The following is a 24,381-nucleotide window of genomic DNA, read 5'->3' on the forward strand; positions in this document are numbered from 1 at the left end:
AAGAACAACCAGTGCTCTTAACCGCTGAGCTCTCTCTCCAGCCCTCCCTTGAATATTTTTAACTTGAGTATTTCAGAGGGCTGGGAAACTAGATCAGTCTTAGAGTTCTGCTTAGTACATGTGCAAGGCCCTGAGTTTGATCACTCATATCACAGACAAATTTTGTTATAAACACCAGCATGATTTGCTTTGAATTTTGTTTTTAAAGCTGTTTTGGGAGATGTACTTTTTATTTTTTTTTAACAGGGTCATGATCGTGGAGTGAATTGGGCTGCCTTTCACCCCACGATGCCCCTTATTGTATCTGGGGCAGATGACCGGCAAGTGAAGATCTGGCGTATGAATGGTGAGTAGGCAGCGGTGGTTTTGCCATATTCAGGAAAAAGACTGCTGGCCAGCAAGGGAAAGGAGCCAGGCTTTTTGGACTTTGACTTATTTTACTGCCTTAGTTGATTATTTATTGCTAGTCTAAGTGCATAGTCATGCTCTCTTCCTTTTTGCCTCCATGGCAGTGTCCTGATTTTCAGAGACCTGAGCATAGTTAAGAGTAAAAATTGATGCAATCATTTGACTAACAGTGAATAGCTGCTTGGTTTTCGACTGTGCTTGGGACTGTTTTATTACTGTGACTAAAAACTCCAGTGTTACAGAGTTTATATTTGTTCTAAAATATCAGCTAGTAATATATATTATAAGGATAAAATAGAAGAAAAGCATAAAGGATAAATATAGGTGTATTTTCAGAAGAGGCTCATAATAAAAGAACAGTGATGTGCAGCAAACTTTGGAAACTTGGAGCTGAGATGGCATGTGATGCTAGCTCCAGCTACTTGAGAGGCTGAGGCAGTAGGATTATTTGTTCCTAGAAATTCAAAACTAGCCTTGGAAACTTAGCAAAACCTTGCCTCACCTCAAAAAAGAGTGTTTGGGGCTTGACTAAGTGAACACACACACACACACACAAAAGACTGAGACAAAAAAAAAAAAACATTGCCCAATTTGGGGAAACAATTTTTAGTATTTTGCAGTAGTACTTAACACTTGATTAAGAGTATCATAGCTATACGTGGCAGTATATCCTTACAGTCTCAGTATGCATGCAGTTGAGGCAGGGGGATTACTAGTATAAGGCTAAACATAGCAAAACCTTTCCTCAAAAAATTGGGGCTAGAGAGATGGCTCAGTGGACCCAGGGAAGGCCTGTATTTGGTTCCTAGCACCCCTGTGAGGCAGTTTACAATCACCCATTACTCCAGCTCCAGGGGATCCAGTGCCTTCTGGCCTCCACAGGCCCTACACCCAGATGTACAAACCCATACATAGATATACACACACTTAACTAAAAATATAAAGAAAATATTTTAATAAGATGTTGGATATACTTTAGAGTTATTTTAGAGAATTGTGATAACAGTTCCTTTTGTTCTTCAGAATCAAAAGCATGGGAGGTTGACACCTGCCGGGGCCATTACAACAATGTGTCTTGTGCTGTCTTCCACCCTCGCCAAGAGTTAATCCTCAGCAATTCTGAGGACAAGAGTATTCGGGTCTGGGATATGTCTAAGCGGTAAGGGAATTATTTATGTTACATGACCAAACCCAAGAGAAGGTCCCTTTCTCTATCTTATTATTTGACTCTGAAATTAGATTAGAAACCAGGAGGATCAGGTCTGTGTCATCTTCTGCATACTAAGTTGGAGGTCAGCCTAAGCTACCTGAGACCCTGTCTCAAAAATTTAAAAAAAAAAAAAAAAAAAAAGCCAGTGAAATGGCTCAGCGGGTTAAAAAAAAAATTTCACTTTCCACACGAACCTGGTAACCTGCTTTAATCACTAAACCTACAGAAGAAGAGAGACATCACCTAAAAGTTGTCCTCTGACTCTCTCAGTATAGGCTCTCTCTGCCTCTTTCATACAGACACACACATATACAGTAGTAATATTTTTAAAAGGGAAAGAAAAAAAGATTATTTTTTCTCTTCCTCGTGAAGAAAGATCAAGTCCTGTATTATGAAATTTGAAGGGGGTAGTGCTTAGTGGTAAAGTGCTCGCCTATCATACACGAGGCTCTAAATTTAATCCCAGTGATGGGAAAATCGACAAACAAACCTTAGTGACTGCAATATCAACAGATATTTATTAGATAGAAATCTCCTGTATTCTTTTTCTGCTCTAAGTTAGAGTATGTTTTTTTCCTTCCCTTCATTGTTTAGTTAAGGAGGTGAGAAATGTGAAATGAAAGTAGGAAATTATGAGGGAAACGGACACGTCACCGCCCTGGATAATTTGAAGCCTTTCACTTTGTTCCTTATAGATCTTATCCTGCTAAATCGCTTCCCTTACACTGTTTACTGTCCCTAATTAAAATCATTTTATAGGCTTCCTGTTCACTTTTCTTGTGCGTGATATGCTGAGGATTTTTTTAAGTTTTCTTTGTGTATCTTCTGGTTTCCTAGGACTGGGGTTCAGACTTTCCGCAGGGATCACGATCGTTTCTGGGTCCTAGCGGCCCATCCCAACCTTAACCTCTTTGCAGCAGGTAAGGACCCTTTCTTTGTGGTTTCATGTTCCAATCTGCCCCTTGGGGGTGGGGAGTCCATGCGCCTCCGAACACCCAGCCGCCACTGTACACGAAGCCGGGAAGAATGAAGCAGAGTCCGGAACAGGTGGTGTCTGCAGGATCCTGGTTCAACTGTGACCGCAGGAGATCTTCTCCGCAAGTTTTTAGCCTTACAGCTCTCTTACCTCGGTGGGCGATTATAGCCCTTCTCCAGGGGCTCCAAGAAACAAGGTGAAACGGAGCAGAGCAGTTTGCATGGCCAATGCTGTGGGAGCTGTGAACTGCGATCGGCCGGCCGTGAGATAGGTGAGTACTGTGAGATTGGAGAGGTCGGTGGTGAGTGGCAAGCTCTGCGAGACTGTTTAGCCTCCAGGGCCACGAAATTGAAGAGCGCTGTGTGCACCCCGAGAATGTGAGATTGGAGAGATCAGCGAACGCCAAGATGAGCTGCAAGCACCACAAGAATCTTGAGATTATCTAGCGATGAGCACCGTGAGGTTTTCTAACTGCAAGCATTGCATCATGAGATTGTCTAGTGGCAAGCACCAGGAGATTGTCCAGCCACGAGCATCGCATCTTGAGATTAGATTGTCTAATCAGCGAAGTGAGATTGTCTAGCGACCAACACCGTGGATTGTCTAGCGGCGAAGAGAGATTGTCTAGTGGCGAAAGCACCATAAGATAGTCTACCAATGAACACCATGAGATTGTCTAGCAGCGAAGTGAGATTGTCTAGCATCGGATTATCGTCCAGTGCTAGGGCCACAAAATTGGAGAGCACAGTGAGCACCATGAGATTGGAGAGATCAAGCCAGGAGCAACCGAAGCAGCTCCCCAAGTGCTAAAGCTCAATAAAAATAGCCACTCTCAGGCCATCTTAAGTGAAATAGCTGTGTCTGTTTATTTGAGAAGCAGATTGTCCCACTTAGTTCATGGTCAACAAGTACTTATGGACCTTGGGGAGTGGGGAGGTCATTTTGGGGTGAATGCATTTCATTGGTTGTGGCTGGCATGCTGGTGATGCTCTATTTGCACCCAGGTGCCAGCTACATGACTGCCTGTGGTTACCTTTAGTTGCGGTTCTCCTGTCCTGCATGCCACTGTACATGTAGTTATGGAAGCAGGGAGGGAGCAGTCCTACTCCTACTGGTCTCAGGATCAGATTTTTGGTCTTAAGTTTGAGATTTCTGGGGTTTGAACATGCTCCACATCGCCAATGCCAGTTCCCATGGTAGCATGGTCCAAGTGCCCCACATTTCTTCTCCTGCCTCTCTGATTTAGTTAAAAGTTTTGTTTTGTTTTGCTTTTTAAAGGTTGGGTAAAAGTTTTATTTGTAAAGGAAACTTTAAACAGGGTTTCCCAGAATGCCGTTTCCTCAGTAGGTCGGTAGTGAGGCCGTCGTGACACAAGAACCATTCCCAAGTGAATATGGCCCACTCTGCTTTCAGTTGTTCAGAGCTAAGAGTTTCTAGCCAAAAAGCTAATGAGAGGAGCAACAGAGGCCATGTAATTTGAACTGAGGCCCAGAGGAAACAATCTGGTGGTCAATGCCTCACCCTCTTTTCGCCCCACTGTGACTCCATGCTAGATGGGCAATGCATAGACTGTAGTGAGCATCCCGAAACATCCCAAAAGCTGCCTGGTTCAGAGGATTTGATAAAGCTTTGATAGAAAAACAGAAGCCCCTGACCCCCAGCCCTAGCAGGCACAGGGTTCTCTTCTCCTCCATGCTGGCAGGGGAGGTGCAAGAGAGTTGATAGTTTTAAGATTTGAAGTGATTCTTCACTAGCTTTCTCTCCAGTGAGTTGTAATAAGATAACAAAGAGCCCCTTTTCCTCCTATTTTTGAAAGATAGTGGTCTTTAGTGTTCTTCTTTACCCAGATCTGCTTCACCTTAAGCTCATTCTGTTTAATGTGCTTTTCAGAGCTCATGGGAGACTAATATTGAACATTTAGCGTTCTCAGATTGAGAAACTAGAAGTCTAATTCATTTGTCAAATACATAAGAAACATTAGGCCTTACTCTGGGTGCTGTTGTCAAAGCAATGTGTAAAATAATCCGTGTCTTGGTGGAGCTTTTAATAGAGATGGATTGTAAACATTAAATATATAAAGTGGTGTATGTTTGAAAATGCCTTGAACAAAAATCAGTCAGAAAAAAAGGGTGATGACAGTGTGTGGACTACTGGTTTATATTGAGTATTCAGAAAAGTGAAAATTAGTGAGAAAGGAAGACTATCATAGGCAAAATACATGGAATGGATGAAAAGAGAAGTTCTTGGCTTGGTAAGGGAACATTAGAGATGGCAGTGGGAATATAGTAAGGCATTAAGTATTGGAAAGTATTGGTCTTCTAGGCTATGGCCAGAATTTATTATTTTACTCTGAATGAATTAAAAGCCACTAGAAAGAGACTAGCAAGATGTGTTAATGGTTAAGAGCCCTTATTGCTTTTGGAGGGGACCTGGATTTGGCTCCCAGCACCTACAGTGACTCAGAACCATCCATAGTTCTAATGGATCAGATGCCCTCTTCTGATCTCTGCAGGCATACATGTATATAGACAGCATGCAGGCAAATCATTCATATACATAAAAATACCCCTCTCCAAATAAAATTTTTTGGGAAATCCACTGGAAGATTTTGAGTATGAAAGTGAAGCTGGTTTTTATGTGGGGAGCAGGCAATAGAAGTGAATGATGCTAATTATGAAAGTACATGTTTGGTTTTTGTGGGATTTTTTGTTTGTTTGGTTTGGTTGGTTGGTTGGTTGGTTGGTTGGTTTTTGGTTTTTGTGACAAGGGTTCTCTGTATAGTCTTGGCTGTCTTGGAACTCATTCTCTAGACCAGAGAGGCCTCAAACTCACAGATCTGTGGAGGAGTTTTAATTCAGAACATGGCAAGTGATCACATCCAAAGACCTTCTAGGTCTGTGTGAACCTGCTGGAATACCAACACGCCTTTAATCCAGGAGACAGCTGGCCAGCAGATCTGATGTCAAGGCCAGCCTGGTATCCAGCAAGTTTCAGGTAAAGAAAAGCTTAGATTCCGGTGTAGTGGTACACACCTTTAATCCCAAACAATGATGGTAAAGTTAGTTTGTAGAAGGAAGCACTCATGTTTGAAAGTGATGTCTAATTGAGTGGTAGAAACAGTGGCGAAGCAGAGAAAGACGTGACAGAATAGGATGTGCCCACCTCTCAGGAGAAGAGAGAGGAAAAGGAAGTTACATAAGGAGCAGCACAGAATGAGAGAAAAGAAGCAGTTTTACTGGGACAGTAATAAAGAGAAAGGTTTCAGAGAGAGAACTCGGGTGAAGACAGAAAGAGCCAGGGAATAAGAAGGAGCTAGAAGATTAGAAAAGATTGCCGGAGTTAGTTTGAGTCTAAGCAGAGCAAATCTGGCTGAGAGAAAAACCAGAGTGAATAAGTCAGCTAAGAGAGGATTTTGAGCCACAACAGCTGAGTTGTACCAGCCACCCCAGAGCTCAGTAGGAACAAGAAGGAGTGAGCTTATTAAGCAGTAAGCCTCAGAGGCTGAAAACGTTCTAGGCCTAGGTTAGATTGAATGAGGCTGGGAGCTTCCCGGACTAGACCTAAGTTAGCATGTGGAGGCAGTAAGCCAGTGAGACAACACTTGAAACAGGCAAGTAAAAGTTCTTTTTACAGAGATCCACCTGCTTCTGCCTCTGCCTCCCTAGTGCTGAGATTCAAGGCCAGTGCCACCATGCCTAGCACAAAACATTTTCTTAATAACAATCATAAAAGCTTTTCTGTTAGGCTGGATGTAGCGGTGCATGCCTTTAACTGCAGGACTTGGGAAACAGAAGCAGGAGTATTTCTGAGTTTGAGACCAGCCTGGTCTACATGGTGAGTTCTAAAATAGCCAGGACTATCTCATAAATGCTTTTTAATCTTTTCTAACATTTCCGTGCAGATGAAATGGCTCAGCTGGTAAAAGTGTTTGCCAATAAGCCTGACTATCTGAGTTCAATATCTGGAACCTACATTATAAAAGGAGAAGACTGACTTTTATAAGTTGTCCTCTGACCTCCATATACATCATGGCATGCCCTCCCCCAGAAACAAATAAATGTAAAAAAAAAAAATTTAACTTTTTTTTTTTTTTTTAATGATTGAGGAAAGGGATTTTATTGTTAGGTATGAGGGAAAGTACAGCCACAGGCATCTGAAAGAGTCCAGACTGAGCTGGGCCATGAAAACAGAGAGGAAGAAAAGAGAGAGAGGAGGGTAAAGAGAGAACCAAGAGAGCGCATGGCCCAAATGGCAGAGTTATATAGGAATCAACATTCAATTTTTTTTTAAAGCAGATTTTATGGTTTTCTTATTTTCTGGGAACTGAAGAAGAATGAAAAACTGTAAATTCTGCCTTCAGAGAATGCGTGGAATAGCGGAGCTGAAAGACTTGAATGCTATTGGGCGCTTATACAAAGTGTCAGGGAATAGATGGAAGGGCATGTTTACATGTAGAGGTGTTGAATAGTGCTGCGATTCACGGGGCTGGGAATCTAGTTCATTGGTAGAGTGCTTTCCTAGCTTGTTTGAGGTCCTGGGTTCAAGAAAAAAAAAAAAGGGCAGGAAGACAAGTGGCAGAAATTTATTTGGAAAAGATCCTAAGAATTGTGAAAGTTTAAGAATGTGTTTAGATGTTGTATTCTGTTTTCTATAGCTGTAGCAAAATACCTCACACTACATACATTTAAAAAAGAGATTTGGGCCAGAGAGATGGCTCAGTGGTTAAGAACACTTGCTACTCTTGCAGAGGACTAAGTTTTCATTCCCAACACCCACATGGTGGCTCACAATTGCCTGTAACTCTAGTTCTAGGGAATCTGACATGCCCTTTTGGCTTTCACAGTGAGCACATAACATGAATAGAACCACTCACCTATAGACATAAAATAAAAATAAATAAATCTGAAAAGGGGGTTGGTATTACCATTTTGGAAGTGGAAATCCAGGATTGAGCAGCCCCAACTGCTTGTCCTTTGGTGAGGCTTCCTGTAGGCTTAGATTTCTTTTTTCACCAAACCTGCTTTATTTAGGGCTCTTAAACACTTCTATCTCTCTTGTACCCACTGACTAGCGGTAGGGGAGAAAGAAGGTTATTAGGTAAAAGGGCATGTAGACCTTTATAGAAGTAGGTCCTTGGGATGGGCCCACTTCCCATTGCCTGGATACCAGCAGTCCAGTCCAAAGGCCAACACTGTGCAGGAACACTAATCAGAATGATTCAGAAGATTGGGACAAGTCAGTGAAGCCAAAGGACTCGGTTGGACTGCCCCAACAAGTTTTCTGGAACATTTCTCTCTGGGAAGTCCGGTACTGAAGCACAAAGATCAGCACAATGATGTCAATCCAAAAACCAACGTTTCACTGTCCATGGGCGTCTGTATATCTCCTCTCCTCAGAGTTCACCCACAGATGTTCTCAGCTGGCCAAAGTCACACCCCTCACACAAGAAAGCCTACAACAAAACATCATGTGCCCTCTCACAAGACAACTTCTAGCAAGATACCACATGACTCAGCTGAGTCTTCAAAGAAACCAAAAACTTCCACTTCAGCTTTCCTTGGCTTAGTCACAGTATGACAAGAACATGATAGAACTGTTCAAGAGAGAGATTGCATGATCAGGCATCAATCCAGAGACTTCAGGGTACTCCTTATATAACAACATTCTCCCCAGGTTACCAACCAGTATCCTAAGAGAACACTAATCCCAGGGTGCTTCTCTGATGACTTAATGACATTTCATATAGCCTCATATCTTAAAGGTTCTACCACCCTAACATCACACACCAATCTTGTCCATGTAAACCCTGAAACAGTCTATCTCCAAGCCACGGTGGATGCTCCTTACCCCTTTAGCATGTGAATATAATTGACCTTGTCTGTCTCCAGTTTCTAGCAGTCCTTTTTGGCTACAGGTGATTGTTTTGTCTCTTCCCTCTGTTCTCTAGGCCACGATGGTGGAATGATTGTATTTAAGCTGGAACGTGAGCGCCCAGCCTATGCTGTTCATGGCAATATGCTGCATTATGTAAAGGACCGATTCCTCCGTCAGCTGGATTTCAACAGCTCCAAAGATGTAGCTGTGATGCAGTTGCGGAGGCAAGTCTGACTTATTTTTCTTTCCAAACCTGTTTATCTGTTGCCATAATGCACTTCCCTGAAGCAGGACTCTCTTAACCAACACTTTGGATCTCAGCTATCAGATATGGACTCCTCACTGAATAAACCTCCTCAGTTTAAATCCTTTTATGATAGATCTAGAGGGAGAATGAAAGGTCCCCTATTAGGACTGCTAGTGACCCTGTGGTGAAGACATTCTACTACTGATGCCTGCAAAACCTCTTGTAGATTACAGAAAGTTCCTTGGTAGAGAGTAGCCCAATTTGATAATACAACTTTTTGCCTTTGTCATTTATACCTTGAGGAAACTTGTGGCAGAGCGATAGACCTAAATGACTACAGTACAGAATAATAAAATAATGAAGATTTTTAGAAGATTACAGTTTATCACAACTCTCCCTTTACAGCAAAATACCACAACCCTAAAAAGCAGAACTGTCACTCTGAAGATACGATAACCTCTGGGATGCCTGGCCAAAGGAGCTGTGCGTTGGAATGCCAGCTGCAACATTCTGAAACATTCATGGTAGCAAAAACTGGCATGCGAGGTTGATAACCACCCACTAGCTTCACTGTGACAGAAAGATGGGTTTATGTGAACAATCCCAGGAACAGAAAAGAGGCAGAGAAATCACATCATGCTATTCTGTGGTGTCCACTGCAGTTACGCATAGAAATTTGTAGCAGGCAGAACCATCACCACTCACCATCTCTGATAAAAATAAGACTTCTTTATTGTTTGCACTATTAAGTAGTCAGGTTTTAATATAAAGAGGAAAAAATACAGAATCTGTTTTTCCTCAGTATAGAAGTGGTGAGCATATGTGTTATGAGTAGTTATGTAGAGAGTGAAAGGATAATTCTCTTCTCTATTCTTACTCCGTTTTTTGTTTCCTCTTTTTTATGTAGTGGTTCCAAGTTTCCAGTGTTCAATATGTCATACAATCCAGCAGAAAATGCAGTGCTTCTGTGCAACGTAAGTAATTACGGAGTCTCTGTAGGTTCTCTTCAGGTTTTGTAACTCTAATAGTCTCTTAAAAGCATTTTCCCTAAGCCGGGCATGTTGGCGCACACCTGGAATCCCAGCAGAAGCAGAGGCAGAGAGATCTCTGTGAGTTTGAGGCCAGCCTGGTCTACAAAGCCAGTCCAAGACAGCCAAGGCTACACAGAGATACCCTGTCTCAAAAAAGCCAAAATAATAATAATAATAAAATTTTAAAAAATTCCCCAGTACTGAAAATTAAACGTGTGGATCTGCTGAGCAAGTTGTCCTCTTTCCTATTACTGGACATGTGGTAAGAACTAACACAATGACCACTCAGAAACCTGTTACGGGTTGTGAGGTGACCAGAAGGCATGTTTGGAATTGTATGGTGTACAGAGGGTGCCTCTTCTGTCATCGTGCTTGGCTGAACACAGGAGACCTGGGTTGGAAAGCTGCTGCTTTTCAGGGAAGCCACCTTCACAATTATTAGAGCCCTCCTGGTTTCCTGCTGTACAATTTGCAAACAATGAAGAAATGACATTCTAACTCTTGTACCCTGGTGGCTGAATGAAAACTGTTTTCCCTATATAGCTTTTCATATGTAATCTAGGTCCTTTAGTATCTAACACTACCATACTCGTGACAATTCTCTTCACTGTCGTCTTTGATCCGTTTTGTTTTCTTTTTCTTTTCTCAAGTAGACTTTTAACTTGATGAGAATAATCAGATGAGGCACCAAGTTCAGCTTTTAATTTGTGGAATAGAGAGAAGTCTTTGTTTTTATTCAGATAATATCTGCATTTTTAGAGGATAAAGAAAATAGTACCATCAGTGTTTAGTTGTTTGACTGTGAGCACTATAATTCTTTGGTTTGTTTGTTTTAGGGTTTTTTTTTATTGTTTTTTGGGGTTTGGTTTTTTTTGTTGTTTTTTTTTTGTTGTTGTTTAGTTTTGTTTTGTTTGTTTGTTTGTATTTTGTTTTTTGGTTTGGTTGTTTTTTAGACAGGGTTTTTCTGTGTAGCCTTGGCTGTCCTTGCCTGGCTGAACACTATAATTATTACATATGGAAATAACTCATACCTTCTGCATGCAGGTAGTGGAAGTATACATTCAGTGTTGTCTGCCTTGCAGAAATGTTTTCTCTGTCAGAAAAAAGTACTGCTCGCTAAACATGTTTCCCCTTTTCCCCCTACAGAGAGCAAGCAATTTAGAGAATAGTACCTATGATCTATACACCATCCCCAAAGATGCAGACTCCCAGAATCCTGATGGTAGGTGCTCTTTGTTTCCTCCACTCTGCTTTCCACTCTCCTCACCCATATCATCACTTCTCTTCAAGTTTTGCGCATCCCATCCCCAGGCTGTGGCTACATCACTCTTGTCTGTTGGCAGGTGCTGCTGACAGTTGCACCAGAGGCAATTGTGCTGTGAAATATTCATGTTCTGCCTCCATTTTATTACCCCAGCTAGATATATATATTTTATAATTTGGTTATTAGAAACTCTCCATTTTCTCTTTCAGCACAGCATGTTATCCTAGATTATTGTCAGCTGATATGACTTTCACCCTGGTAGTTTCATTTATTTAAAAATGTGGCTCCAGTCTTACAATGTCTCATCCTGGGACTGGGGATTTATACTCCTTTCTATTTCCAGATCCGATTTGCTGCCTTTTGCATGTCAAAAAGATGAGGCTGCTAACAGCCCCATGACCCACCTGGGATCCCAGGATCCAGCTGAGACCCTTGCCTGCCTCTTTCATCACCACCATCCCTTGTTGATGTCCTTACTATTAGAACTTGCTGATAAAACATTCTGTGAAGGGATTGGAATCTCATTTATGCTCTTTTCAGTGCAGTTCTTCCGGTGGATTTACAGGCCTGAAGTTTATTCCACAGGCCCTCCCCTTTACTAGTACATTTTGATGTTTTATACCTTGCAAAGTTTTGAGAAATATTTTGCTAGCTCTGTTCCTTTTATGAGTGCCAACAGGTCATTATTATTGTAATACTCTTGCTTATTTTTTTTTTTTTTTGGAGGAGATATGTATGTGTATGAGACAGGGTCTCACTGTATAATCCAAATTAGCCTAGAATTCATGGTTCCCCTTCGTACTGGAATTATGCCAACTCATTTTACCCTTTTAAATATGCTTGAGTGAGATGATGAAACAGGACACCTATCGAAATTTGGGATCCAAAAGTAAAGTTTCCCTCATAGATTAGTCAGTTAAGTCTTCGTTGTTTCGTATCTGTTAACAATTAATAGAACTTGTGTTCTGCATCCTTTGAGAGGGATAATAATTGTAAAGGTGTGGTCCAGTGGTGAGCACCAGAGAGGAGAAAGCAGAAACTGGTGTAGTATGTGTTGTGGTAAAATTTTGTTTTGAAAATATTTTGGTACTCCAGGTACCAGAGAAGTACAAAGCAAGGCTGGCCAGCATGTTCTTTTCTGTTTCTATTGGTATAACAGATAAGGCTATTTCAATATATTCTTTACAAGTTTCTCAGAGAGTAGAGTATCCATTTCAAAATTCTAATCAGCTGCAAATTGAGGAACATTTTACAGCTCTCCTCAGGGTGATAATGGTGAATTGACATTCACAGAGCAATAGCTTGATGCTGTGTTGCCCAGCACTGAGCCTGTCAAGATTTAGCTGGAAGTGCTGTGTCCCACCCTGCCGGACTAGGAGGCTTGCATTAGCATGTTAAAAGCAGCAAAGCAGCTGTGACCTGGGGTGGGGTTCTGTCACTTCTCCAGCTTGTGTGGATAGGAGGGCTTAGACTTTGACAGGCTGCTTGCTGTGTCTCAGTTTGGCAAGGAAGGCCCTGCTCGTTAGCTTGATGGAGTATGCTGTCTCCCAAGATGGGCAGCATTTCTGCCAGTATGTGGTACTGGCTGAAATGCAGCCACTTGGCCTAGAGATAAGAGGCTTGGCAGGGGTGGGGGCTGGAGTTTGGAGGGAACTGGTGGGGAAAAGTCACTGACAATAGCCTGAGGTTATGGCTGAATTAGTTAGGAAGCAGCTGAATTGGCAAAGCCAAAATGGCAGCTTCATGGCACCTGACTCTGTCACCTGCTAGTGGCTCACCACATGCTCCCACACTTTGGTTTTGTTCTCCTCAGCCCCTGAAGGAAAGCGATCCTCAGGACTGACAGCGGTTTGGGTTGCTCGGAATCGGTTTGCTGTCCTAGATCGCATGCATTCGGTGAGTTAAGACTAAAAGTGGAAAACAGTTCAGGGAGAAGAGTAGCAGTGGCCCATGTACTGCGCAGTAAAGAGTACTGGTTTTCCTTAGTCTCTCAGGGGCAGTGGTGATCCTTGGGCTCTGGGTCTCCTGCTAGCCCTAGCCCCAGACTAATCTCTTGATTGGGTTGGTATTACTGGGTCTCTGGGCTTTTGAACTTGGAAGAGCTACATCAGATTTTAAGTATATGATTTAGATGAGTGGGAGATTTTCCTCCTTGTCCCACTCCCCTAACCGGTATTTAAAATGTAATAGATTGAGAGAGCCAGGTATGGCGGCACACATGCTTAATCCCAGCACACAGGAGGCTGAGGTAGGCATATTTCTTTGTGTTTGAGGCCAACCTGTCCCACAGACTGAATTCCAGGACAGCCAGGGCTATACAAAGAAACCCTCAAAAGAAATGCATGCACACTTACATATACATACACACATACATACATACATACATACATACCTTTGTGAATAAAATGTACTAAGCCCAGCACAGGATAAGCAAAGGTCTTCTAATAAAATATGCAACAAAAGCTGGCTGTTTTCTTTCTAGTTGATTGAGAAACTGAGATTAAGATGAATATCTTTTTTTGTGTTTGCTTATTGTTTTAAGAACTGGGGATTGAATTTAGGGCCCTGTTCATGCAAGGTACGTGCTCTGCCACTAATTTTAGTTTTAACTTTTTTGTTTTTTGGTTGTGTAATTTTAGGATCTCAGTGAGACTAGTGAGGATCTGCCTAGACTAGGAATGAATTTACTCTGCAGCCCAGAGTTTGCATTTATAATCCTACCTCAGTCTCCCAAATGGCTGAGATTACAGACCTGCACCATGAGGCCCAGCCTCTTAGGATTTCTTTTCTTTTCTTTTTATTTTATGGAAATTGATGTTTTACCTGCATATATGTCTGTGTGAGGGTGTCATATCCCCTGGAACTGGAGTTACAGGCAGTTATGAGCTGCTATGTGGGTTCTGGGAATTGAACTCAGGACCTCTGGAAGAACAGCCATGCTCTCAACCCTTGAGTCGTCTCTCCAGCCCTTTCTTTTAGTTTCGTTGTTGTTGGTGGTGGTGTTTTGTTTTGTTTTGTTTTTTAAGAGAGGAGTTAGAAGCCAGTGAGATGTCTCAGTGGGTAAGGACCCTTGCCAAGGTAGATGGCCTAAATTCAATTCAGTCTCTGAGACCCACATGTAGAAGGAGAGAACTGACTTCTTCAATTTGTCCTCTGATCCCCACACATGGGCACCATGATGTATATGTACCCATGCTTTCATGTGCATGTGTGCCTGTGCACACAGAGTTGAATGAATGAATGAATGTTGAGCTAGCTGGTGAGGAAAGAAGAAAGGAAAGGCAGGTTAATAATAAGTCCCTGTAGCAGGCAGTGGTGGTACACACCTTTAATACCAGCATTTGGGAGGCAGAAGCAAGTGGATCTCTGTGAGTTTGAGGGCAGTTTGGTCTACAGAGTAAGTTCTAGGACAGCCCAGGCTACACAGAGAAACGCTGTCTTGAAAAACAAATAAGAATAAGAATGTCCTTGGAGTGATCAACTTGATGATGATGACAGGGGAAGGGGAAAAAATTCTTTATTAAAGGAACAATTGCTAAGAGACATCATTAGCTTCTTGTAACTCCACCTGAACTCATTTCAGCTTCTGATAAAGAATCTAAAGAATGAGATCACCAAAAAAATCCAGGTGCCCAACTGTGATGAAATCTTCTATGCTGGCACGGGCAACCTCCTGCTTCGGGATGCAGATTCCATCACACTCTTTGACGTCCAGCAGAAGCGGTAACATGACACATTCCCCTGACAGATAGATACATAGTTAGTGAGAATAGAAATCTTTAACAGGAGCTTTTTTTCTAAGCTTGCCACATGACCTAGCTTGTACACTTAACTCCAAGACTGTAGTCCTTTTTTCTTTTCATGGCCATTCATCATGTGTATACATTCCAGCATTATAGCAAGGGCTGTGTACTTACGCCTGTTTTTTTTTTTTTTTTTTTTTTAGTACATACCTGAGCAAAGAATGCTTTCAGGTCTTAGGATGAGAAGAACACAAAGTTGAATGGAACAGTTGCTGGTCTGAAAGAACATAGTAAGCCTAGTGGTGAAAGTTGATAGATGTAAATGCCTAACAATATAGGGGGTAGTGGGAAGGCAGAGAATGAGGAAATACAGTGCAAAGTGTGAGCCAAGACATATTAGCTCACTGACCTACAGCGTAGGTAATGTTTCTTTGGTGTTACACATTGAGGTTGAGTTTTACATGAAGTAAAGATGAAAAAGGCATAGGTCATAGCTTTAGACAATGGAATTAGTCCTATTCATGATTACCTTTCTCTTGCTATCCCAGGACTCTGGCGTCAGTGAAGATTTCCAAGGTGAAATATGTTATCTGGTCAGCAGACATGTCTCATGTAGCACTACTGGCCAAACATGGTAAGGCTTCATTATATCCACCATCTTAGAGCCCATTTCCCTTCTGCCAGTTTACTGCACTCACCCTGTCCAGCAGAGCACTCATCCCCTTTGCCTCTTACAGCCATTGTGATCTGTAACCGCAAGCTGGATGCTCTATGTAACATTCATGAGAACATTCGTGTCAAGAGTGGGGCCTGGGATGAGAGTGGGGTGTTTATCTATACCACAAGCAACCACATCAAATATGCTGTCACCACTGGGTAAGTTAGTTATCTGGGACACAGAGTGGGAGAAAGTGGCTTCATGCAATCACTATGCTAGCTCAGGAGATAGAACTACAGTTCTCTGTTAACATTCTCCATGAAAACGCTAACAGTGCATATATGTACTAAGGTGTATGTGTAAGTGGCATGTGTGTGCGTGTTGTTTCAGTGGGTAAAGGCAGTTTCTCTGAGGCCAGACAACCTGAGTTCAATCCCTAGATTTCTCAAAGTGGCAGGAGAGAATCAGGTCCCAAGAGTTATCCTCCACCCCAGCCCTCATCCACATTGTGTGCGCACACACACAAACACATACACATAAAGGAAAATTTTTCAAAACTTAGCAAAAAATTGTAAAGGACTGTGGAGAAACCAATCAGATAGCTCAGCAGGCAAAAACAAAAATGTGTTTTATATGTGAGCCTGACAACCTGAGTTTGACCCCTAGAATCCATTGTATAGGTGAAAGGAGAGAACTGACTCTACAGATCTGTCTTTTGACTTCCACACACTGCAGCATGCATTCCTGCACCACATGATGCACACACATTCATAGTCAGGATTTTTAGTTTTGAAGGGAGGCTAGTCATTGGTGGTCTGCTTTCTTAGTATGCCCAAAGCTCTAGGTTCTATCCCTCACACTGCAAAAAATAAAAAGTGTATAGCATCTGTTCTGTCATAGAAAAGAATAAAATCAATTTGAAACACTTCCTGTCTGTACCATTGTTTAAGTAGCACTTGGTGAAAGGGTAACAAGAAAATACTCTCCTGAAAATACTTTGTTCATTGTTTACAAGCTAGATTTCCTCTCCCTTCCTGAAAATTGTGCCTTTCATCCCCTATTCCTAGGGACCATGGGATCATCCGAACTCTGGATTTACCCATCTATGTCACAAGAGTGAAGGGCAACAATGTATATTGCCTAGATAGGGAGTGTCGTCCTCGGGTACTCACCATTGACCCCACCGAATTCAAATTCAAACTGGCCCTGATCAACAGAAAGTACGATGAGGTAGGAAGCAAGGAAACCTAACCAAGTGTTAAAAGAGGTAGTGCTACCTTTTCCTTATAAGTAATCTGTTTCCTGCCTGTCATACTGAATGTCTAGGTACTGCACATGGTGAGGAACGCCAAACTGGTAGGCCAGTCCATCATTGCTTATCTCCAGAAGAAGGGTTATCCTGAAGTGGCACTGCATTTTGTAAAGGATGAAAAAACTCGCTTCAGCTTGGCTCTAGAGTGCGGGAACATTGAGGTGAGAGAAATGTGCTCATCCTGTAGAGAAAGGGAGAGGCTTAGAACAATGTGACCTAATAGAGTGCTGAAGGCTGGCCTCCAGAAAGCCTGACCTGGCCTTGCATCTTAGCCAGAGTAAAGTTCAGGATGTTTTTAGTTAAATTGACCATTTTCCTTGCTGTTTCTGTTTCTGCTTCTTCCTGTCTCTTCTGCCCAGTATTTCCATTCTTGTTACCATTTTTCAAACTGAATTTAAAAATTTCCAGGATAAAAACTAGGTAGTGAAAGTCTGAAGAATCTGCTTATTTTCCTTGACACTTGATCTTGCTGGATGAAGTACTTATGAAATGTTGAAGCCCAGAGGGCATAGACATTGTTTCAAGGAAGAAAGGGCTTAGGAAAGCCCTTTCTGAAGGAAAGCCCTTGCAGTTCTGAAATTCATTCCTTCTTTTATTACTTTCTGTGCTTCTTTAAAGCCCCTGGGAAGCTTCAAAACTAGGAAAATAGGACAGCATCAGCAAGGGATGGTGTGTGGAGTCCACACGCCGATAGGTGGGGGCAGATTACTGTGCTGTGACTCTTCATCGATGACTCAAATCCCATGTGTAGATAGAATACTCCATAGTGGGAAGGTAGTGCTTGCAAGTATAGAGAATGCTTTGGAAATGTTAGAGATAGATGCTTTGATAGACTCCGGTGGTTTTGAGTCATGTTGCCCACACGAAACCCTGACACAGGAATTCTTTAGATTGCTCTAGAAGCAGCCAAAGCCCTGGATGACAAGAACTGCTGGGAGAAGCTGGGAGAAGTAGCCCTGCTGCAGGGCAATCACCAGATTGTGGAAATGTGCTATCAGCGCACCAAAAACTTTGACAAGCTCTCCTTCTTGTACCTTATCACCGGCAACCTGGAGAAACTTCGAAAGATGATGAAGATTGGTAAGTTCTCTAAAGCTAAGTGTGGAACTTGTGGGGAAGGAAGAAAGTAAAGAGAGGAGAGAGAGCTTTAGAGAGAAAGCTTAAATTGGTTTCTCATTGACTTGATGCAGCTGAGATCCGGAAGGACATGAGTGGCCATTATCAGAATGCCTTATACCTGGGTGATGTGTCAGAGAGAGTGCGAATCCTCAAGAACTGTGGGCAGAGTAAGTATCTATCCAAGACTCAACAGCTCCTTTGAGACCTTTGGAAGTGTTTTCTGGGAATTGCCCTTTATTGTACATTGTGTGTGTGTGTGTGTGTGTGTGTGACAGAGAGAGAGAGAGAGAGAGAGATGATGATGATGATGATGATGATGATGATGATGATGATGATGATGATGATGATGATGATGATGTGCTTAAAACTTTTCTTCTAAACCAAATGGTGGAGCCAAACAAGGAGTCCTGGTGCTTCTTTAACTTCTGCTGTAAAGATTGCATTTAGTTTACAAGATTTGATTTGTTGTTGTTTGTTGACCGCTTACTATCTACCAGCTACTATGCTAGAATTTGAGGTTCTAGGCATGGTGACTCACATCTTATCCTAACGCTCAGGAAGCTGTGGCAAGAGGATTTCCATGAGTGAACTCAGCCTGGGCTACAGAGTAAAGACTTCATCTCAAAAACAAAGAGAGATGGGTCAGCTCTTAAGAGCACTTGTTGCTGTTGGGAGGACCTGAGTTCAGTTCCCAGCCACACATCAGGGGGCTCACAACTATGCTTAACTCCAGTTCCGGGGGAGCTGATGCCTTCTTTTGACTGTCATGTGTACCAAACATGCGCTTGATGTACATATTTACATGCAGGTAAACATTCGCACATAAAATAAGACGAATAACTCTAGAAAAAATTCTCAAGTGTGAGATGTAGATGTAGGCTATGACAGAGAGGATTCAAGGATAGATCCAAGGTTGTTATTAAGCATTGATGATAGCGTGGGGTAGGGGGTGATGGTTCAGCAATTAAGAGCAGTGGCTGCTCTTCCAGAGGACTCAGGTTCATTTCCCAGCATCCACATGGCAGCTCACAACTATCTATAACTCCTGTTTCAGGGGATCTGACAGACATACATGCAGTCAAAATACCAATGTACATAAAATGAAAAATAATTTTTTAAAAAGAATCAAAAAAGACCAGTAACTGTATTCTTTGTACAAAATTACCACATGGGAGCCAAGTGTTGTGGCACGTGCCTTAAATTCAAGCACTCAGGAGATAGAGGCAAGTGGATCTCTGAGTTTGAGGCCAGCCTGATCTACAGAAGGAGTTCCAGGACTGCCAGAGCTACTCAGAGAAATCTTGTCTCAAAACAAACAAACAAACAAATCTAAAAATAAGAAAGAGCCTGGTGTGGTGGCATATGTCTAGCCTCCCACCCCCCGAAAAAAAAATTACCTTAAAACTTAGCATAGGTTAAGTATTCTTAAATGAAATCCAAAATTTGAAATGCTTCAAAATCCAAGCAGTATGTAGCCCTGGCTGGTCTGGAACTCACTAGCTAAAAATCTAACTTCTCAAATGTCAGTACAATGCTCAGAAATTTCTGAATTTAAAATTCAAAAATTTTCAAGACTTTTATTACATTTACTTACTTATTGGGTGGGTAGGTATATTCCTGTCACTGTGCATTGGGTGTGTATGGGGGTGGGAGGAGTTAAAGGACAAGTTGTGGGAGTTGGATCTCCTTTCACTTACTGTATTTATAGGATTGAACTCAGGCGGGCTTGGTATCTTAGCTGTTGAGCCTTATCTATTGAGCCATCTTGATGTCCAGATTTCTTATTTTCAGATGAGGATACTCACAGTGAAATTTCTATGCAAATGTTACAAATCTAAAATTTTCTAAAATTTGCAGTCTAGTTTTCAAAAATGATACCTAAATTAGAGTTCTTTTCAAAAAAACAAAAATATTTATTTATTATGTATGCAGCATTCTGCAACAAAAGAGGACACCAGATCTCAGTATAGATGGTTATGGGCCACCATTGACCTCAGAACCTTTGGAAGAACAGCCAGTGTTCTTAAACTTTGAGCCATCTCTCCAGCCCCCTAGAGTTGTTAATTTAATTTATTTTTTCAACGGACATTTGATGTATACTCTAATATAACACTTCTAGCTATAACTGGCAAAAAGATGTTGTGACAATGAACTCAGATGTTTAAATAGGAATAGAATGAAGCACAACAAACAGGTTTCTTTTTAACCAGGTGTGTGTGTTTGTGTATGTGTATCTATATCTATCTATCTATCTATCTATCTATCTATATCTATATATCTATCTATATATATATATTTTTTTTTTTTTTTAAGGCGTGGTCTCATTATGAAGCCATGGCTGGCCAGGAACCCAATGGATAGACCAAGATTTCTTATTTCCCCCTTGGTCTTTGCTTCTAGCTCCTCAACTTTCCTCATTCTGTTTTTATTTAAAAAGCTTGCCTTTTCAACCATGTTGTCGGCATACTTCTTGTGCTGTTTCAGAGGCTTATTATCACTTTTGTGGTGTCTTGCTTCTTTCTAAATTATGTTTTAAAACAACTAAAGGAACAAACTCATAAAAGGTTGTCCTCTGTCCTCTACATGTGTGCTGTGAGACTCACACACAAACATGCACACAATAAAATAAAACAAACACCTCCTCACATTTAGAGTATGGCTTAGCTTTGGTTCATTGTTTCTACTAAAGCTGCATTCAAAGTATTGGTCAGGACGACAGACATACAGAAACCCAATAGAAGAAAATTTCATTTCCACACTCAATTGTATGGGTATAGGTGTTCCTTGGGTCTTTGCTCCCCTTTCCCTGAGAGACAGCACCATCTTGCCATGTTACCTTCTCCATCACAAAGTTCACAATATGGCACCTGGTTTCCCTCAAGACAGCTTAAGAAGATAAAACCCAAAGTACAGTCTACAGTTATTGTAAGCTAATCTCAGGTGTGATTTTCATCTCTTCTGACATATTCTGTCCATTAGAAGCTGGTTAACAACTTCACCCTACACTTATGGTTGAGTGCTGTGCAAGCATTTGAATCCTAGGAGATAGGGGTCACCCCACCCTCAGGAGTCTACCAAAATAACTCTCTTAGAAATGTACCTGTTTCTTTTATAGAGTCCCTGGCCTATCTCACAGCTGCTACACATGGCTTAGATGAAGAAGCTGAGAGTCTGAAGGAAACATTTGACCCGGAGAAAGAGACAGTGAGTATTTACACAAGTGTCTCTCATAACATAATATAATGTGATTCATTCTCATCTTGAGGTAATTTAAAATTGTAAATTTTATTCTTCCACCTAATACAGAGAGGGGCTTAGAGATAAGTCAAGAGGAAGCCGCATAACCTCCTCTGTATTACTCTTAAGAACCATTCATGTTTAGCATCTCTATTGTTCCAACTCTCAGATCCCAGACATCGATCCTAATGCCAAGCTGCTCCAGCCACCTGCACCTATCATGCCACTGGATACCAATTGGCCCTTATTAACTGTGTCCAAAGGGTTCTTTGAAGGCTCCATTGCCAGCAAGGGTAAGTACTCATTTCTCCAATAGCACTTTTTAAATTTTGTTTTATAGAGAACTATGCTATCATTTGCTTCCCTAGCATGTACAAAACTTTGGGTTCAATTCCTAGCATTATGCACATAACTGGCACATGCCTATAATATCAGCTAAAGAAGTAGAGGTAAGACAATCAAAAATTCAATGTCATCCTTGGCCACATATTCAGTTTTAGGACAGTCTGGACTACATAAGATCATGTCTTAAAAACAAACAAAAGGGGGCTGGAGAGCTGGCTCAGCAGTTAGAAACACTGGCTGCTCTTCCAGAGGACCCAGGTTCAGTTTCCAGCACCCACATGGCAATTCAGAACTGTCTGTAATTCCACTTCCAGGGAATCTGACACCCTCACATACGGAGGCAGAACACGAATGTGCATTTTAAAAAAAATCAGGAGCAGGTGGTGTATACCTTTAATCGCAGCACTTGGGAGGCAGAGGCTGGAGTCTCTGTGCATTCAAGGCCAGCCTAATCTACAAAATGAGCCCAGGACAGCCAAGACTACACAGGGAAACCCTGTCTTGAAAAACAAAAAGCCAAAGGGAAAAAAAATCTTAGAAAGTACCACTAACAGTTTCATTTGTTCTTTTTTTCTATGTGAAGTTTCACAGAGCACTGAAATGCTAGCCAGGGCTATGATATAGTCTCACAAACTGAGGAAAGTTTTTTGAGATCATTAAAGAGAATTTGAGCCAGATGCAGCACATACCTGTAGTGTCTGCAATTAGGAAGTCGAGGCAGGAGTAATGACAGTTCAGAGCCATCACAGATTCAGTCTAGTTTAAGGTCAGGCTGGCCCACAGTGAGTGTACCTGCCCTGGCTGCCACTGAGGTCTGTGGACACTATGGTGAGTTTCTCAATTCACCACTAGTGTTACCTGTTTATCATGTGCTGTGTGTGGATTCGTATGTGTGGATGTGTGGACAACCACTTCTTATCGCCATGTGTACCCTCCTGTTTGCTTGGATATTTCCACTAGTTCACCTCTATGGAAGAGCCTAAGCAGATTTTGGGCATTTTGTGTCTGGCCTTGCTCTTTCCTCAGCCTTCTGGACCCACTCATGCCCCCATTCTCTACACAGACTGTAGTAATGGTGACTTAGCAAAGATTTCAGGAAGAAATTCCCAGAGTGGGCAGCCAGAGATAGCCAGGTTTTGGTAAGAGGGAGTTAGTTCTCTTCTACCTCAATAGGGGTTCAACTCAGGTTCTCATAGTCTCTAGACAAGCTCTCTATCACTGAGCCATAGCCGCCACCACCCCCAACCCCAGCCAAAAAAGAATAAAACCCAACCTCTGGTTATCTCTCTTCTATTTCCTCTTTGTGGAACCTTTTGCAAGTTAACATAACATATATGACAAAAACAATAACTCCTAATATATGGATGGGAACTTTGGAGATGGCTCAGTCAGTAAAGTGCCTGCCATGCATGACTGAGGACCTGAGTTTGGATCCTTAAACTGAAAGTACAGTCACACATACTCGAGCGCACACACACACACAAACAGAGCAGAACAGGTTAGAACCTTGACAATTATTGTTGTTTTTTGTTTGTTTGTTTGTTTGTTTGTTTTTAAGATTTATTTATTATTTATACAGCATTTTATTTGCATGTGTGCCTGCACACCAGAAGAGGGCATCATATCTCACTATAGACGATTATGAGCCACCATGTGGTTGCTGGGAATTTAATTCAGGACCTTTGGAAGAACAGACAGTACTCTCAAACTCTGAGCCATCTCTCCAGCCCTGTTTGGATTTTTTTTGTATTGAGATTTAGCAACACAATAAAACATTTTTACTGATGTTCACAGTTATCAATTTCTAAGTGAACAGCACATATTTCTGAGGTCACAGCCCTGAGCAGTTAACTGCTTTTGGAAGCATGCAACTTGTATGTAGAGGAGATCACACTGGAGACTTACCAGACTATAACCAGTTCCTTCTGTCCTTCCCTTGGTAGGGAAGGGAGGAGCATTGGCTGCTGACATTGACATTGACACTGTTGGCACTGAAGGCTGGGGAGAGGATGCAGAACTGCAGCTAGACGAAGGTAAGGGTGCTGTGTTTCTGAGGCCCTGTGGGTGGAGATTATTCATGCAGCGGTCTATAAGCTTAACTCGTGGAGCCAATAGGATCCTCATTTTTCGCCTTTAGAGCATTATGCTACCACCCAAGTCTATTTTGATCCTGGATTTTCCTTACAGATGGGTTTGTGGAGGCATCAGAAGGTTTGGGAGAGGATGCTCTTGGCAAGGGACAAGAAGAAGGAGGTGGCTGGGATGTAGAAGAAGATCTGGAGCTCCCACCTGAGCTGGTATATGAAGTTCCTGCTCTGGAACTTTTCTCCTTGTCAACCTATAAAAGCTTGGTGGGGGGCCCTCTCTCTCTCAGTCTCTTTCTTTCTCTTCTGAGGTTTTCACAAAGTAGGGGGTCCAGACCAGCCTCCTAATTTGGTTTATATCTCCCATTTGAAAAAGGAGAGGCAGTTTGCTGCCTTGTTGTTTTCATTCTGTGTAACATAAGAGAAGGGATGTACAGCCTCCCTCTAATCTGATGCTTGCATTTCATTTGAAAAAGGGAAGTGTTTAATATCTGAATTACAGCTCTTGGTATGTCATTTGGTGTGTCATATGTTTTGGTGAGGTGGCTACCATTCTGTCCCAACCATAACCATCACCTCTTTTCTTGAACAAAAGTCGGAATCTAAATGTTGTATCTTGAATTCATCAGAACATAATACCAATATGGCTTTTTAAAATATCTTAGTTTGGGGCCTGGGAACATACCTCAGTTGTTAGGGTGCTTGCCCAGCATGCACAGAGCCCTTGGCGTGATCTCCACAATGCATAAATCGGGTGTGGTGACATATAGTCCTAGCACTTTAGATAGAGACAGGAGGATTCAGTCCTTGCTCCATAGAGAATTTGAGGCTGTCAGACTCTGTTTAAACAGATAAATAAGGCCTTAATTTTTT

The 24,381-nt window shown here is 41.9% G+C and overlaps 1 protein-coding gene across 2 annotated transcripts in view; it reads left to right on the forward strand.

Annotated features, from left to right (window-relative positions):
• Copa (COPI coat complex subunit alpha) overlaps window positions 1-24,381 on the forward strand; it is a 47,324-nt gene that overhangs the window by 18,334 nt on the left and 4,609 nt on the right. The window contains exons 8-25 of one of the 2 annotated variants that reach the window (XM_021650588.2): window positions 247-346; window positions 1,432-1,567; window positions 2,456-2,538; window positions 8,542-8,692; window positions 9,623-9,689; window positions 10,893-10,968; window positions 12,824-12,906; window positions 14,594-14,733; window positions 15,302-15,387; window positions 15,464-15,629; window positions 16,479-16,641; window positions 16,738-16,884; window positions 17,614-17,803; window positions 17,914-18,009; window positions 20,958-21,046; window positions 21,249-21,372; window positions 23,368-23,457; window positions 23,612-23,721. In XM_021650588.2, coding sequence (XP_021506263.1) covers window positions 247-346; window positions 1,432-1,567; window positions 2,456-2,538; window positions 8,542-8,692; window positions 9,623-9,689; window positions 10,893-10,968; window positions 12,824-12,906; window positions 14,594-14,733; window positions 15,302-15,387; window positions 15,464-15,629; window positions 16,479-16,641; window positions 16,738-16,884; window positions 17,614-17,803; window positions 17,914-18,009; window positions 20,958-21,046; window positions 21,249-21,372; window positions 23,368-23,457; window positions 23,612-23,721 — 2,097 coding nt within the window. The remainder of the gene's footprint in view (window positions 1-246; window positions 347-1,431; window positions 1,568-2,455; window positions 2,539-8,541; window positions 8,693-9,622; window positions 9,690-10,892; window positions 10,969-12,823; window positions 12,907-14,593; window positions 14,734-15,301; window positions 15,388-15,463; window positions 15,630-16,478; window positions 16,642-16,737; window positions 16,885-17,613; window positions 17,804-17,913; window positions 18,010-20,957; window positions 21,047-21,248; window positions 21,373-23,367; window positions 23,458-23,611; window positions 23,722-24,381) is intronic. The other variant, XM_021650589.2, reaches the window with a different exon arrangement.

This window comes from Meriones unguiculatus, chromosome 11 (assembly GCF_030254825.1).
Source record: "Meriones unguiculatus strain TT.TT164.6M chromosome 11, Bangor_MerUng_6.1, whole genome shotgun sequence".
Lineage (NCBI taxonomy): Eukaryota > Metazoa > Chordata > Mammalia > Rodentia > Muridae > Meriones > Meriones unguiculatus.